This window comes from Austrofundulus limnaeus, unplaced genomic scaffold (genome assembly GCF_001266775.1).
Source record: "Austrofundulus limnaeus strain Quisiro unplaced genomic scaffold, Austrofundulus_limnaeus-1.0 Scaffold420, whole genome shotgun sequence".
NCBI classification, from domain to species: Eukaryota; Metazoa; Chordata; class Actinopteri; order Cyprinodontiformes; family Rivulidae; genus Austrofundulus; species Austrofundulus limnaeus.
Genome location: NW_013952822.1, coordinates 24659 through 40430, shown reverse-complemented (window position 1 = coordinate 40430; position 15772 = coordinate 24659). Strand labels below are relative to the sequence as shown.

General features: G+C 38.0%; 2 protein-coding genes across 2 annotated transcripts in view; both read right to left on the bottom strand.

Moving 5' to 3' along the window:
* Positions 1 to 6893, bottom strand: part of LOC106529057 (microtubule-associated tumor suppressor 1 homolog) — a 42883-nt gene extending 35990 nt beyond the window's left edge. The window contains exon 1 of the mRNA XM_014024390.1: positions 6716 to 6893. The gene's annotated coding sequence lies outside the window, so the exon portion shown is untranslated. The remainder of the gene's footprint in view (positions 1 to 6715) is intronic.
* Positions 6894 to 7977: 1084 nt separating this feature from the next.
* Positions 7978 to 15772, bottom strand: part of sybl1 (synaptobrevin-like 1) — a 13403-nt gene continuing 5608 nt past the window's right edge. Inside the window, exons 5-8 of the mRNA XM_014024400.1 lie at positions 13675 to 13765; positions 10702 to 10769; positions 10496 to 10588; positions 7978 to 8922 (exon numbers count right to left, since the gene is read on the bottom strand). Of these exons, the coding sequence (XP_013879854.1) occupies positions 8854 to 8922; positions 10496 to 10588; positions 10702 to 10769; positions 13675 to 13765 (321 nt within the window). The 3' untranslated portion in view covers positions 7978 to 8853. The remainder of the gene's footprint in view (positions 8923 to 10495; positions 10589 to 10701; positions 10770 to 13674; positions 13766 to 15772) is intronic.

Below are 15772 nucleotides of genomic sequence, written 5' to 3'. Positions count from 1 at the left end.
GTAAGTTACACTTCAACAGCAGGTGACACATTCAATAAGGGAAGGGAGACTGGAGGCAGAGGAATACAAGTAGAGGGATGAGATGATGGCCTGTGCTTATTCTACTCCAGCCTGAGTTGTGTTTGGATTGAATATTAAAACACGTGCAATTTTATTGAGGTTTGGTTTATGTGTATAAAAAACAATGGACTAAACCTAATACAAAGAAGCAGCACTCACTGTTGAACCGGTCCATCCAGTAGTACGACGCTTAAGACGAGAGGGTAGTACTACAGAGAACGATAAGCTAATGTTACCTTTTTATTAGCTAGTTATTGCTGATGTTAGCTCGTTACTGTTGTTGCGTAGTTAAACTTGTGTGAAAATAACGTTACAGTCGCCGTAAACAATTAAGTTACTCTCACTTGCATAAAGTAAACACCCTAGTGAGTGAACCAGTCAGTGAGCAGCAGTTGCTGACATCAAATTGGGCCAAGCAGCCCAAGCCCAATTGGAACCACAGTATGAGGCTCCACAAATCCATTGCTCCAAGGCCCTGGAATGATCTTCCACTTTCAATACGTTTGCTTGATTCTGTGGATGATTTTAAGAGCAAACTTAAAACATTTTTGTAAATTTTTTTAAGCTATTTTAGTGTGTTGACTGTTTATCAGTGCTTTTTACGAGGTTTACTCTTGATGGTTTTCTGTTTTATTTACTGTATAATTGTGCACCTTTGTAAAGCCCTTTGTGACCCTTCTTAATGTCTGTGAGAGGTGCTATATAAATAAACTTTTACTTACCTGCTTAGAAATTGGGGTGGACATGGGCCATAAGGGCCAATGCAAAAACACAGAACAAAAGGTTTGAATCCCGGCCGGGTAGTGCAAAAACACCCAGTCACAAGGGGGTGCACGGTATGACTTCCTTTATTCCCACTGAAGATTAGATTAATAAAACAAATCTAAAGTCAAAAAGAAATGAAATTGCTCCTTATGGACATTGTATGAAAGGAGGCATTCAGATTGAGGAGTAAACAGCCAAACTTAACAGTTTTTCAGTGGCACCTGCATGTTTATTAAAGCACGTTGGCGTACAAATCCTGCCAGCCACTGCAACAAAAGCACCACTGTCACGCAAACTACAAAAAGACAAACATATCAGGTCACCAAAGGCTTGAATATGTTCTGCAATACAGATTTTAGACATTTTTGTGAATTTCAAAGCCTTAACTGATCCAAAAAAGCTGACTTGGTACAATTCTACAGCTTCACCTGGTATTAATTTTGTCATTGCTTCATTTATCAGTCTTGAGTTTAGACCAGGGATGTGATCAGAGATCATTTTAGAGTACAAAAAGCAATCGATTGGTAATACCTCAAGGTTAACAGAGGAATCAGCTTAAAGTGGGCCTATTATGCAAAACTCACTTTTTTTCATGTTTTTAAACTTATTTTTGGGTCTCTACTGCTTAGAGAAGCAGTCCAAACACCAAAAAATGCACCCAGCCATTTTTTAGCAGTAATTACATGTATTTTTAGGTATCTGGAAACATGGTATTTCTCAACGCACGTTATTTTGACGTCACAATAACAGTCACCTAGCAATCTAAACCAGAGTCCTGCTCCTCACGAGGCAACCCGAGGTGAAGCTCCACCCACTTCCTCAAAAAACGATAGTTGTTCCGTTTCCACAGCAGCCACAGAGAACAGAGATGGATGCCTGGATTAATTTTATTTTTATCTTTGATGACAATGTTCTAACAATATTGCCAAAAGAAAGCTGTAGTTTGTGAAAAATAATTTCACTTTGGAAACTTCTACCATGTCGGGGGGGCGGAGCTAAAAATGGGGGGATAGGGGAGGGGGTTTCCATAGCAACTTCTGCATACAGCACATTCTGGAGAGAGCTGAAGAACGGAAAGAACTGAAAAGGTGAAATTTCATTATTTTAGATTCTTTTTGTGAATTAAATCAAATGAACATGTTTTGTACAGCCCACAGATGGATCCTAACTTGTGCTAAGACCCCATAACAGGCCCACTTTAAACAAAAACTATGATTAACTTAAAAATCTATTTAAAGAGAAACTGCAGAAATTTAACCTTGTGGTTCTATTCTTGTATAACAGCCTGCCAACCTTTGACTTGACTGTATTTTACTGCCAAGAGTTTCTGTGTGACAGAAAGCATTGATTGGAACTCCCTGAACCCAATTTGGCACATGTACAAGCCTTTTACTGTATTAAAGGCTGTCATGAAAGTATGTAGTAAGAGTTTTCTAAAACCACAGACAAATGAAGTGAAATGTTTAAACTGCAAGCTGAAAGTGCACAAAATTTCAAATATACTATATGGATTTCAAATTACACTCAACTCTTGTTTGTTTTTCTTTTTAACTCAACCTTTAAATAACATCAATGGTAATGTATTATTGCATCAACATTGCTGATTTAGTTTTTATTTTAGTTTGTAGTCCTTAAAACAAAATAAATACAAAATAGCCTGAAGAAATATTTAAGAAATAAGAAGTATGTACATTCACTTTTAAAACATGCTTGCACCAATAATCTTGGTTATGTAAATATTTTGCATTCCTCATTTTTATAGATATAAATAAAAAAGGTTTTAGAGTAAATGTAAAGTTTGTTTACCAGGTTGTACATTACGTTCTGCAATCAGATATGCAAAGACTTGTAAAACTGCTGTGCACATTGAACTTTAGCAGGAATTTCCTCTCCATGCCCCCTGCAATACATTGTCAAGTAAAATGCTTATAAAGAGTTGTAGTTTCACTGGTTGATTAGCATTGTGTTGTGTAACAGCAAACAATGACCCGTCTGTGTTTACTGCAAAATAAAACAAGAACTGCAGTACAAGTCGCTTAAAAAAACAGAGGCATTACTGAAAACTAAAAAAATAAAGTAAAATACCGACAGAAAGTTTTCAATGAAATGTTTTACTATAATTTGAACTAACCTGAATAACTTTATTTGTCTTCAATCCATCCACTGATTCAGATTGTGGAGGAAAATACCTCCAGGGAGAGTTGTAATTTACTTCATTCTTTTTTTTTCTTTTTTGTGAATCAATCCTTCACTGTCTTCCTTCCAAAGAACTAAATCCAGCCAGAGTTTAGTGTGAGCTGAACGCCATCCCACCACACCTCCATTCTTAAGTTCCAAATCAGCCGTGCATCAATAAAAGAACAGCCTGAATGAATGTGACTCCGGTGCAATTATTCGCTCAGTTTTTTTAAGCTCCTCTTTCCCCAGCAGTAACATGACTTTGTCCATAGGTTCAGTAGTCTCTCCCACCAGCTCCCGTGACAGACTAACAGTCACTTCCCTGCTCAGTGCTGACTGTACAAGCGGGTCAAGGTCCAGCTAAGCACTGTGCTCTCTGTTCAGCTCCCAGTTTACTAAAGGAACCAGCCAAGAAGAAAATGTGTTACCTTATCCAAGCCCAGTGAAAGGGGAGTGGCTGTGGGCAGCCAGACGGTGTTGGCATTCACTGCTGCTATGCAGCCCAAGTCATTTTGCTACGAGGGAATGGATCAGGCAGCTTTTCAGCAGGGGATAAACAAAAAAAGAGGAGCAGAGAGAGATGGGAGGCCGAGGTGCAGGAGCAAGATGTGGCGTTTGCATCACTTTAAAATTTGTACCAAAACTCACATTCTACTAATAAAACCCAATAGTGTAACCTTAAGTTTTGCATAGTTCTCCAGGGAAAACATCACTTTCAACGACACGTCCCCGTGCACAGCTTGTTATTTGATCCTGTCACAACAGAATTGCTGTGACACCAGAGCATAAACCCCCCTAGGTCCTACACTCTAATTATCCTACATGAAGTCCAATGACCCAGGAAACTAGAGTCCATTCTCTACAAGACAAGATGGAAATATTTGCAGTCAGACTCCTCTCTCTAAGCTCTGAATGTCAGCTCAGCATTCTGTGAAATCTTACTAAACAAGTCTAATGAGCCTGAAGTATTCATTTGTTTAAAGATATCCAGCATTCTTTTTACTGAAGGAAAAAAAAAATCACTATTTCACATTCATTTAAATTTAGCCATGAAAACAGCTTGTCCCCTGTCACAGAGCAATGAGGGGACTTGACAATAACGTCCATCTGTCCGTCCGTTCATCATGTGAGCTGGATAAGTTAAAAAATAACTGAGATACCAATTACCATTTGGTATGTAGCTGCATAGGCATGAGAAAGGTTCCTATAGAAAACCGAGTTGCCACATCTTGTTAAATAAGTGGTTTTTTACTTAAATTATTTCTCAATAATTAATTCTGTTATCAAATCTTACGAAGTTCCTTGGATAATTACCATCTACTGAAGAAAAGTGGGCAATAATGTTTTGGCAGTGTCTGTTGCCAAAATATATAATAAACCACTGGGTAGATTTTAATGAATCTTGCACTAAGTAATCTTTGGATGCACAAGCTACTAACTAGGGCTGCACAATATCTGAAAAATGCATCGTCATTGGGATAACAGTCTGCGCAATAGGCAGATCACAATAAACTGCAATAAATGGTTGGCTCAAAAATGTGCATTTATGAGTTTTGTCACTAAGATGGAAGCTTGAAGTTTTTCACCAATCAAATTGAGCCCTTCATGTCTTTGGTCAATTGAATGGATCTCTTCATATATTTTAAAACTTAATTCTGGAATCTAACTTTTTTTTCTCTGAACAAACAGCAGAAAGACATCAGCACTACATACTTTAGGTGCTTGTTTGTTTATCGCACGTCACATTGTCATCACAGTACTAAGCGCCGTTATCGCACATCACAGGTTTTCCTAATATCGTGCAGCTCTACTACTAACTTTTGGGGTCGACCCAATTTAGGATGGCCACTACGACTAAAACACCTTATTTGCGGTAACGCAAATCAATTTTACAGATACTAGAGCTAAACATCGTGTTAGTAGCTGACATTTTCTGAATGATAGATTACAAAACATCTTTGTTTAAACATTTGGCATTAACCATCTGCAGTCAACCATCGGTCATCTGGAAAAATGAATAGACTTGATAATGCTGCCAACAACACACACATCTCACAATATCAAATGGCATTGCTCAAATTTTGAAAGTAATGTGTGCAAGACTAAACCTCAGTCCTTTCCCAACATAAGATGATTGACTAAAACGCTGGCATGAAATGTGTTTGATGAAAAGAATAAATGCTAGGGCTTTATCAGTCCCTCACTCATAAACAAAACCCTGAGATGTTTAAACTCCTCCACTTGATGTAATTCTTCATTCTCCACCCAGAGAGAGCAATTCATCTTTTTCCAGTGGAGGACCATGGCCTCAGGTTTGCAGGTGTAGATCCTCATCCCAGCCACGTCGTACTCTGCTGCAAACTGCTCCACTGAGAGCTGGAGTCAGCTTTCACCGCTAGGCCTTTATTAAAAGAGGCGCTTCATGTTACTGACCTCAAACTGAGTTATGTATTTAGAAGTGAGAGTGGGGGGGAAGAAAAGGAAAAATGCAAGACTTCTTTATCTACAAAAAAGGCCAGCATTAAACGCCTTCCTCTGTCTCTTTGTGAATGACTGGAGCTTTGATATGTTGGTGTAACTCAGTGAGCAGTTATGACTCTCATGGTCAGTCATCAGAACAAGGTAGTTCACGCCACAAAAAGCCAAGTCGATCAAACTAGAGAAACAAAGGCAACATAAGCACAACAATTGTTGTCAGATCAGTCTGTTTAAAAATTAAGAACTTGATGGATAATTTACCTGAGCCATTCTGATAAAAGCAACATGCGCTGTGTAAAACTATCTGCTAAAAGTTTATTATTAATTTAGTTATCCAGATCAGTAAGCCAAACATGACCAAACCTTGTGTCGTGTTTGCTACTGACAAACAAATTGTCAGTAGCAATAAGTCCTAATGAGTCAAGCGGTTTATGAGAAGCAACAATAATTTTATAATCTCAATAGTGATATAAATWAWKAWAATAATAATAATAATAATAATAATAATAATAATAATAATAATAATAATAATAATAATAATAATAATWAAAAAATGCTGAAACAGTCCAGAAGGTATCCTAAGTCGTCTCTCCTATACTATTCTTGATGTGATGCAAGGGAGAACAAAATGCATGAAAATCTTAAAACTATACGCCAAACATAAAATCGCAGAGACAAAAAATAATTCTTCCAATAAAACTGAAAAATGACACAAAATGAGTCAATTAAAAACAAGGCCCAAACAAACTAGCTTAAAATAAAAGAAAAATTATCCAGTTTATGAAGAACAACGTGATAAATTGATGACCAGAATAGAAAACATAAAAAAGTAAAATTATAAACTTCAGTGAAAGACCAACCAGTTGAAATCGACTGCAGGCTGGCTTGACATGTGTGCCCTGGGGTTATTTTCTATTAAAATCAAGTTTGTAATACATTTCTTTAAAATATAGTTTATGGCCCTAACCAAAACACCACAGATTTCCCCCCCCCCAGATATTATCTGACCGTAAAAACAACACGTTAGTTATGCTAGCAGCGGTTGTTGCTAGTTTTCAACTGTCAATTTCAGTATTTAAGAGTTTAGAAGTTACTTTAAAACACTAAGACAAAATGTTCAAGTAGGTTACGTCACCGACTGACAAGCATTTAAAGTCTTACAGTTCACAAAATCCACAAATTTGAAATTTGCGTAAATAAAACGGGGCTCATTACGAGTTAGCTTGTTGGTTACCTGTCACGCAGAAAGCCCGATGAGCTCTGAGGAACAATCAGGTCCACCTGGTCGGACTCGGTTCTTCCGCTTTTTAACAGCATCAAATCATGTCATCTGAAACAGCTTAATATTAACCTAAACTACAGTTTAACAATCGCTCTCTAGTGATGAAAAGGCTGAACTTTGCCTCCTGAAACTTACTGAGACGATTAGACTCCACATTAGGCTGATTAGGCAACTTTTTAACTCGATTAATGAATAAATGAGTTTCCAGCTCACTGAAACCATTTCAATTTAAACTGATCTGATTTATGTTCCTTTTGTATGTGTGTTTGTGCATAATTTCTATAAAGCAAAAATAATTTATACAGTTTATTGTTCAGTCACTGTTAAAGATTTAATGTGTCGTGACCAACATTTCTTTAATCTTTCTCATTTTTTTTCTTTTGGGAAGTTTTTCCAATGTTACCCCTTCAGTAGCTACCTGCCTATTTTCATATATATATATAAAGCTTGTTAAGCCAGTACTAACAAATGACCATCAAAGCTCCAACAAGCATAAACACAAACTGGACAAACCAGTGTTGTTTGGACATACATTTTGACAAAAACATCACTTTTACTTTGAACAAACTATAAAACACTTTCCCTGTGTTTATAAGTTTGACACAGTCGAAAATATTTAGGCAGAAAGAAGTGATTCCACATCTATTAACTGAAAACTTATAGTTTTTAAAAACTATTCACACCCTTGTATGTTTCATGTTTGTTTTCTTGTCCTAAATCAGTCATGGTCAATAACGTTTTTCAAAAATAGAAAATGCCAAAACATTTTTAAGGTAAAAGTGAAATAAGTTTCTACAAAGTAACACCAATTAGATCATTTAAAAACTGTGTAGCCTAATATGAAATATATGATTGCAAAAATTTTCACCCCTTTAAAGTGACTGTCCTAATTCAACTCAGAAAAAAAAGGTCAGGGTGTGGATACTTAAGCATTTCAAAGGCCCTAAACATCCCCTGGAGTTCTGTTCAATTTACAGAAAAAAACAAACAAACAAACAAACAAACCAACAAAAAAATAAATATGAACTGTGAGTAAATCTGCCAAGAGCAGGTCAGCCTCACAGACCGCGTGATTGAAAATGAGACCAAAAGCAATGAAAATGTTTAGTCCATGGAAATAAATTAGTTGATTGATTTGACCTTTTGTATAGTAATGTATGCTACATCGCATCTTCAATATTAAAAAATAATTGAAAAACATGCATTTACACCACTTTTGTCTTCCTGGTATAAATCACCTGCTCGATGCCACTTGACTTTATTTAAATCTGAATTTACAACAATAATTACATCAACATGTGTAATAAATGATGCCAGTAAACACATTTATGTACAATTTGAAAAGTGCATTGTGTTAACAAAAAGAAAAGAAATGAGCACAATGAACATCTCAAGAGGTAATAAAAAGTCAGAAGGAAGCCTTTTATCACATTCACAGCCAGGAAAAGGTCAAGTTCTTTCGCAAATCAGAATTACTTTAAGATAACCATTAAATATCAGCAATATTAATCAAATGTGCAATATTTATATTTCATATGAGCTCTTTTATAACATTTATTTTAGAAGGTATGTGGTAAAAGTAGTTCAGAAAATATTTATACTGCATCAGCTGAGTCCAAATGTTAGCTTTAAGCTGTACAACAGACAACATGATGTGAGGTTTTCCTGATGGACCTGCAGCACAACATGAATGCTACAGACACACTGGAGAGTAAATCAGAACAATAACAAGTTTAACTTTGTAATATTCATCAGTCTGATCAGACTATTTACAGACAATTATCACAGACTCATCAGGCCAACAGGTACATGTCACAGGATGAACAAAAAACAAGATGTCTTCCTCCACATCAGTTTCAGGTTATGTGGAAGCTGTTCGTAAGGTTGGCGGTCCTGAAGGCAAAGAATTGTGCTGGCTTTTCTTTTTCAAATTTCCTTTTTTTTAAGAAGGAGGGGAAGGAGGCAGGAAGAAGAAACACAGGTTTTCCAATTATGTTGAAAGAGGAAAAGAAAAAAAAAGGTCCTGCATTTGTTTTTGTCCAAAGCTGAACAGGCACTTCTGCCCCTCTCCCTCTTTTATCTGACCTCTCTCATTTCTTGACACACGAAGGCCAGCTGAGGCCTCCACAGGCAGCCGAGACGATGATGTAAATGACCACCTGAAAGCAGAACACAATGTTCATCGACTGATTCATCAGATCCCGACACACTAAGAAAAACATCCCTCAAAACAAACCAGCCTTCCAAAAGATCAAAAAGCTAAAAGCAAACAATTCAATATTTATAGGCTGAAGGCGAGGAATAATGCTTTGCAAATCTGTCAGCAAATTATCTCATGAACTACTGGATATATTTAAATATAACTCACACGAAATAACAAATATGAATGTATTATGACTGATTTAGACAATCCAATTCAGTGATGGGCATGGTTCCTCTAATCAGCTAACAGCTCAACTAATTTTTCATTTAGTGGTTTCACCTTTTCACTAACTTTCAAACAATTAGTGGACAAATTACCTTACGCTAAATTAGGTTTTGCCAACTTTAAAGTGCCTGTGACATGCAATATCCTTCAAATACAAAAGGTCAAAGAAAACATCCTAATTTTTAAGAAACATGGCACAATACACATGATTTTCACTTTTTCACATAAACAGGAAGTGACATCAAAGAGGAACTCAAAGAAAGAAAACTGACTGGTCTTTATTGAAACAATATAATTTTAAATCTGAATTTTCTTCATCTCTCTGATCGTGACTAAAAATAATCTAAAGAAACATTAAATTTGTCTCTACTGTCTGTGTTGTCAGCCACTATAGCAACGCTGTTTACATGCAGACATTCCCGTTTGTCATCACTTCCTGTTACAACATGTGCAAATACCTCAACAATGGTTCTTCTCAGAGCTGTGAAATTTATTTTGCAATATTTTATTAATGTTATCTTTCTAAAATGAATTCATGTTTATTATTAAAATTTGATGTCGCATGCACTTCAGGTCTGTTAACAGCTAACGAACAGTTTTATTTCAGTCCCACTAGTTTTTGAAGGAGACAAAGACATGTGACGCAGACTGAGTGACAATTGTCTTAGCAATTAATGATTATCGTTAGTGTCGGCTCATTTTTACTTGTTTAGCATTAGCTTCCACTATTTTCCCTTTTTTTCATGTTTAGCAGTTTAGTAGTGGCAAAGCTATATTTTTAGCTAGCAGATGATGAGTTATAGAAAAGCTAACATTTTGGTTAGCTGTGCCCACCACTACCAATTCAAAATAGTTAACACAGTCAACTGAAAAAAAATGTCTCCCACTCAAACATTTTACATAAACTGAGCTAAAATTTAGTGATGGCAGCTGAAACTGATTCCTGACACATACTCTGAGCACTAACAGATTGCACAAGAACTTTGTTCAAAGTTTTGCCATTAAATATTTGGAGTGAGCTCTGTCTATTGGCAAAATATCTCATGAAACACTGGATGGATTTCAATGAAACTTTCAGAAAATATTCATCAGCTGTGAATTTATGACAGTTTAACTTTTTGAGCCAATCCAGCTCAAGCTGGCAGCCACATCAAACTGACCTTTACAAACAAAAGACAATGTCAGATATTGAGCTAAAACTTGATGTGGTAGCAGCTGAGAGCCAGTCACATTTCCCTAAATTGCAGAAAAAATATCAAATTTTAAAGCACATTTCATCATTAATTAAGACTGCCTGTACTTACCACACACACCAGCACAATAACAAGTGTCAGCTTGAGGTTCTTCATACACATGGCCCGGGCGAGGTTACGACTCGTGGTTTTAAACGTGACTGACTGGTGAAGCGGAACGAAAAACATATTAATCACTACTGATAAATAGCTCAAAAAAATTTTGTTTATTATCAAGTAGGGTGCGCCAGAAAACAAGTAAGGCAAACTAAACTCACTGCATCAACCAGATTTTCTGTCTTGTCAATCAGAAGCTCCAGCTTCTCTCCCCTCTGAGCCACCAGGTCTAGAGAAAAGAACAAACAGAACACACAGGGCTGAGTCAGGGAAACAACATGAACATCAAAAGGCTGCAAAATCCTACTTAGGCTACGTTCACACAAATCTGACTTTTTTTATTTGAACCAGGTCTTTTTCATATGTGGTACTAAATCAGATACATATCTGATATTTCTCAAAGCATCTGCAGTCTGAATGATCCCATTTCATCCAACTTTTACATAATTGAGGTAGGGGTACGCTGATTGATTCAGATATTGATATCATTGATACAAACATCATGCAGTTTATAGCTTGGCGCTCTGCACATCTTCAGCTACAGACAGAACAGAAGTCCAGTTGCTTCATGTTTTTTAAACTATCTAGATTAGTAATGTCCTGGATGACTGAGAATTGCACTAACATATGAAACTGATGGTTTACCAGCATGTTGGATCATAGTGATACTAGCATGATGGTTTGTTTCTACTTTCACTACACCACTCTCATTCCAAAAGTGCAGTTCTGCCCCTCAGCAGGCAGGAAGCAGCTAGATCAAATATGAACATGGGAAGAAACAAACAGCAGAGAGCAATAGTCATCCTAATAACACAACAACTTCTGAATAAATTCACACACATGCTAACATGTAGCATCCATTTACTTGTGTAAATACAATGTGCTGCGCATGACTTCACATCTTCTTCTGCACATGCAGATCGCTACAGGGGCGGCTGTGGCAGAGTGGTTAGGAGAGTCGTTCTGGGACCGGAAGGTCGCCGGTTCGATCCCATCCAGCTGTCTCAGTTGTTGTGTCCTTGGGCATGACACTTCACCCCTAATGCCTCTGATGTGTGTCCCATCAGTGTATGAATGTGACTGGCACTGATTAGTCTCCATAGCTGGTTGTATAAGTTAGCTTTGTATAAGTTAGCTGTGTGGGTGGGTAAATGAGGACATAGATTGGCTCTTATGCTGCATTTGCTTCAACCACTTGTATCAAAAAAAGAAATGGGGGGAAAAAAGAAGAAGAAAGCGATCCCTTCCAGAGCCGACGAGGAAGCAGCGATTTAAAGATAGTCAATGGCCAAAAACTCTTTAATAAAACAAGACATTTTTCACGGTGGAATCTGACAGATAAAAACTTTGGTGCTTAATCCGGGACCAGTTTGTGGATAAACAACGTCGAGTGAAGAGCCGCGGACTTTTTTTCTGCATTGCACTGGGGCGGCTGTGGCGGAGTGGTTAGGGGAGTCGTCCTGGAACCAGAAGGTTACTGGTTCGATCCCCCGTCCAGCCGTCTCAGTCGTTGTGTCCTTGGGCAAGACACTTCACCCACCTTGCCAACTGATGGTGGTCAGAGGGTCCGGTGGCGCCGATGCATGGCAGCCCCACCTCTGTCAGTGTGCCCCAGGGCAGCTGTGGCTACAGTGTAGTTTGCCATCATCAGTGTGTGAATGTGAGTGTGAATGGGTGAATGTCTGCTAGTGTAAAAGCGCTTTGGGGTCCGGAGGGACTTGAAAAGCGCTCTATAAGTTCAGTACCATTTACCATTGCACTCCCCGGGGAAGGAATCCCATGCAGTGACGTATGCTGGAGCGGGAGGGATTTCCCAGCAGCTAGGCTCGGGGTTTCTCAGTGGAACTATGAAAGGTCAGTGTGAAAATGAACGCCGAACAACCACAAGACGGCGCGTCGACAGCCGAGCGACCATACTGCCAGCTTAGCTGGAGGTGTAGCGCCATTTTGTTTTAGCTAGTAGCAGACAACATGACGGATCTTCGACAGACATGATATTGGACAGTATGTGTGCCCACGTCATGGGTTCGGTGAAAGCAGCCATCAAGAAAACAAACTCACTTCCTGTTGTTATTCTTGGAGGTACAACAAAGTTTTTGCAACCCCTGGACATCAGTGTGAATCGTGCATTTAAAGCAGCACTCAGGGGTCAATGGGAGGCTTGGATGACTGACGGGGATAAATCATTCACAAAAACTGGCCGAATGTGAAGCGCGTCATTTCCTGATGTCTGCCAGTGGATCCTAACAGCGTGGAGCAGAGTGAATGAGTCCACAATCACCAATGGGTTCTGAAAGGCTGGACTGCTACGTGAAGAGGGCACCACAGCTTCAGAGCCAGCATTACCCCGGGAGGACAACAGATACCGCTGTGTGACYKAGCTTTTCTSAGCTTGTTTAACTCCGACACTGAAGAGGAGGACTTCGATGGTTTCAGTGTGCCGGAGGAAGATGAATGAGACGTTTTGTTGGACCAGAAACTGTTAAAGAKAACTACCAAAATAAGGTCAGTTAAATGAACCGTATTCCTCCGAACTTTAATTACTAAAGGTTTGCTTTTTATCTTTTGATGTTGAATTCACTTTTTTGACGACAATTTTGGGTGTACTGTTTTTTTTAATGTTGGTAGTGTGGCTTATAGTCCGGTGCGGCTTATAGTCTGAAAAATACGGGTAATAAATAAAACATTAAGACCTGCAGTGTGAAAACAGCCTTATGGCTATCCTTCAGTGTTTGGCAATTTTTTGGATTAAACTCTGTCTAAAGATCTGTGTCAGAAGATTTAACATGAGCAAGAGGAACAAACTACACAGAGGAGGTCAGCCACTGAAGAGAGGGTCTTCAGTTACAGTGTTTACCCTCCCATTGTCCAAGGAGGGTGGCCCACTCTACGAACACTGATTTAGATTATTAAAAAAAGAAAATACAAATGATTTAAATGAAATTTAAATATTTCATCATAGAAGATTGTATTAAGAGCTATACTAATAGAAAACTTTACCCATCATCTTTTCTGACCTGTAGGGTTTCAACATTTCAAAGCAAATATCCACACAGTGAGTGGTGACAGCCTTTAATATGGTCAATTTGAAATACTTTTAGGCTTTATAATAAGGAACCTAGAAAAAGGCTTACCAATGTTGCGGACCATGATGCCCTTCAGGTCATCAACTTGCATCTGAGTGTCTGTGACACGATCTGATCCCCGAGGGTCTGAGTGATGTTTCTGCACAGAAACACCAGAAGAATAGAGACGGGTTTATTTAATAAAAAAGGGACAAGGCTCATTAATTTATTATTTTTTTATTTTTTATTTAAAAAATGTATTCATTTCATTTAAAGACAAAACAAATGCTTTACATACAACAAATAATACAACACACATAAAATGAAAGGTAGCAGAAAGAAGAAAAAAATCTTATTGATATCTGCCCCTTTTTAAAACAAATAAATTGAAACAATAGTCTTCAAATAACAAAACATAAAAACTTTAACTCCTTCTCGAACAACGGTTCTTATGAATGCACATTATACAAATTCATATTTCTTCAACAATCTAACTTTTATCATACTCCTAAATAAATTTATTGAGTCAGCATTTTTATAATCACTTTCCAGATTGTTCCACAATCTTATTCCTTGGACTGAAGTACGTCTGTCCTTCAAATTTGTTCAAATTTGGGCTTTACAAACATCTCTATACCTTTGAATATTTAGAAGTAATAAATTTTTATGAACTTTATACATAAACTGCAAAATATTATGATCAACCAACTCATAAAATTTCAATAATTTCAACTGACAAAGTAATATATTGGATGGGTGACTGTAATGTTTTCTGGTGATAATTCTTACGGCTCTTTTCTATAAAAGGTAAAGTAAAGGTGCTTTACTGGTCCTCGTTTGCCCCTTTTCCACTAGTGCCACTTAGTGTAGTGCTGGTACGGTAAGTGTCGGAACGGGTCAGTTCGGGTGCTTTTCCATTGACATTCCAGTCCAGTTCCAGTGGGTGTGTTTTGGACGGTTGGTGGAGGTGGTTTTTGAGTTTTCAATGCCCAAAATGAGAGATGGAAACACATTTGCCGAATAAGTTCGGAAATTTTGAAAAATAGCTAAAAATTCGAATTAAAAGTTGGATAGAAACACAACTAATGTCACTGCTACAATTGAAAAAATGGCACCTCAAGTTGTTGTAAAGGCAGCTCAGACGTAACCAGTGACTCCACCCCCTAGCCAGTCAGTAACGAACAGTGTTCTGATGTTGCATTTTGTTGTCGACTGGGACCACTTGGAACCACAACGAAGTAGGTACTAAAAAAGGGGTGGTTCCATGAATCTGACCGAATGGAAATGGCTTGAAACCGTACTGAACCGTACAGACACTACACTGGTATCTGTAGTGTTGTACGGTCAGTGTTGGAACGGGTCAGTTCGGGTGCTTTTCTGTTGACATTCCAGTCCGGTTCCAGTGGGTGTGTATTGGGTGGTTGGTGGAGGGTGTCTTTTGGATTTTTTGAAAAAAAGATAATGCGCAAAATGAGAGATGGAAACACATTTGCAGAATAAGGTCTGAAATTTAAAAAAATTACTAAAAATTCTGTTTAGAAGTGGATGGAAACACGACTAATGTCACTGCTACAATTGAGAAAATGGCACCTCGAGTTGTTGTTGTAAAGGCAGCTAAGACGCAAACAGTGACTCCACCCCCTAGCCAATCAATGATGAACAATGTTCTGATGTCGCATTTTGGTGTCGACTGGGACCGCTTGGAACCTCAACAAAGTAGGTACTAAAAAAAGGTTTGGTTCCATGAATCTGTCCGAAATGGCTTGGAACCGTACCGAACCGTCCTGACATTACACTAACTGGCACTAGTGGAAAAGGGGCATATGTTCCCACACAATGATGAAATTTGTAATAAAGATGGGATTTGTAATTGTTTTACATGTTTTCCCCCAGACTTCAATACAGTAAATCAAGTGTGGAAAAATTATTGCATAAACAAAGCTTTGTCATTAAATAAGTCCCTTACTTCATACAATACTGCAACAGCTTTTCATCAATAACAACACCCAAAAACTTCACCTTATTGGGCCTCATGCAAGAACATGTTCGTATTCTTATCCTAAATTTCTCTTACTTTTGTTCGTACGAAGGGTTCGTACGAGCATGCCATGTCAGATTCAACAAACTCTTCTATCTTCAGGAAAAGTGTGTAAATGAGCTGCGTAAA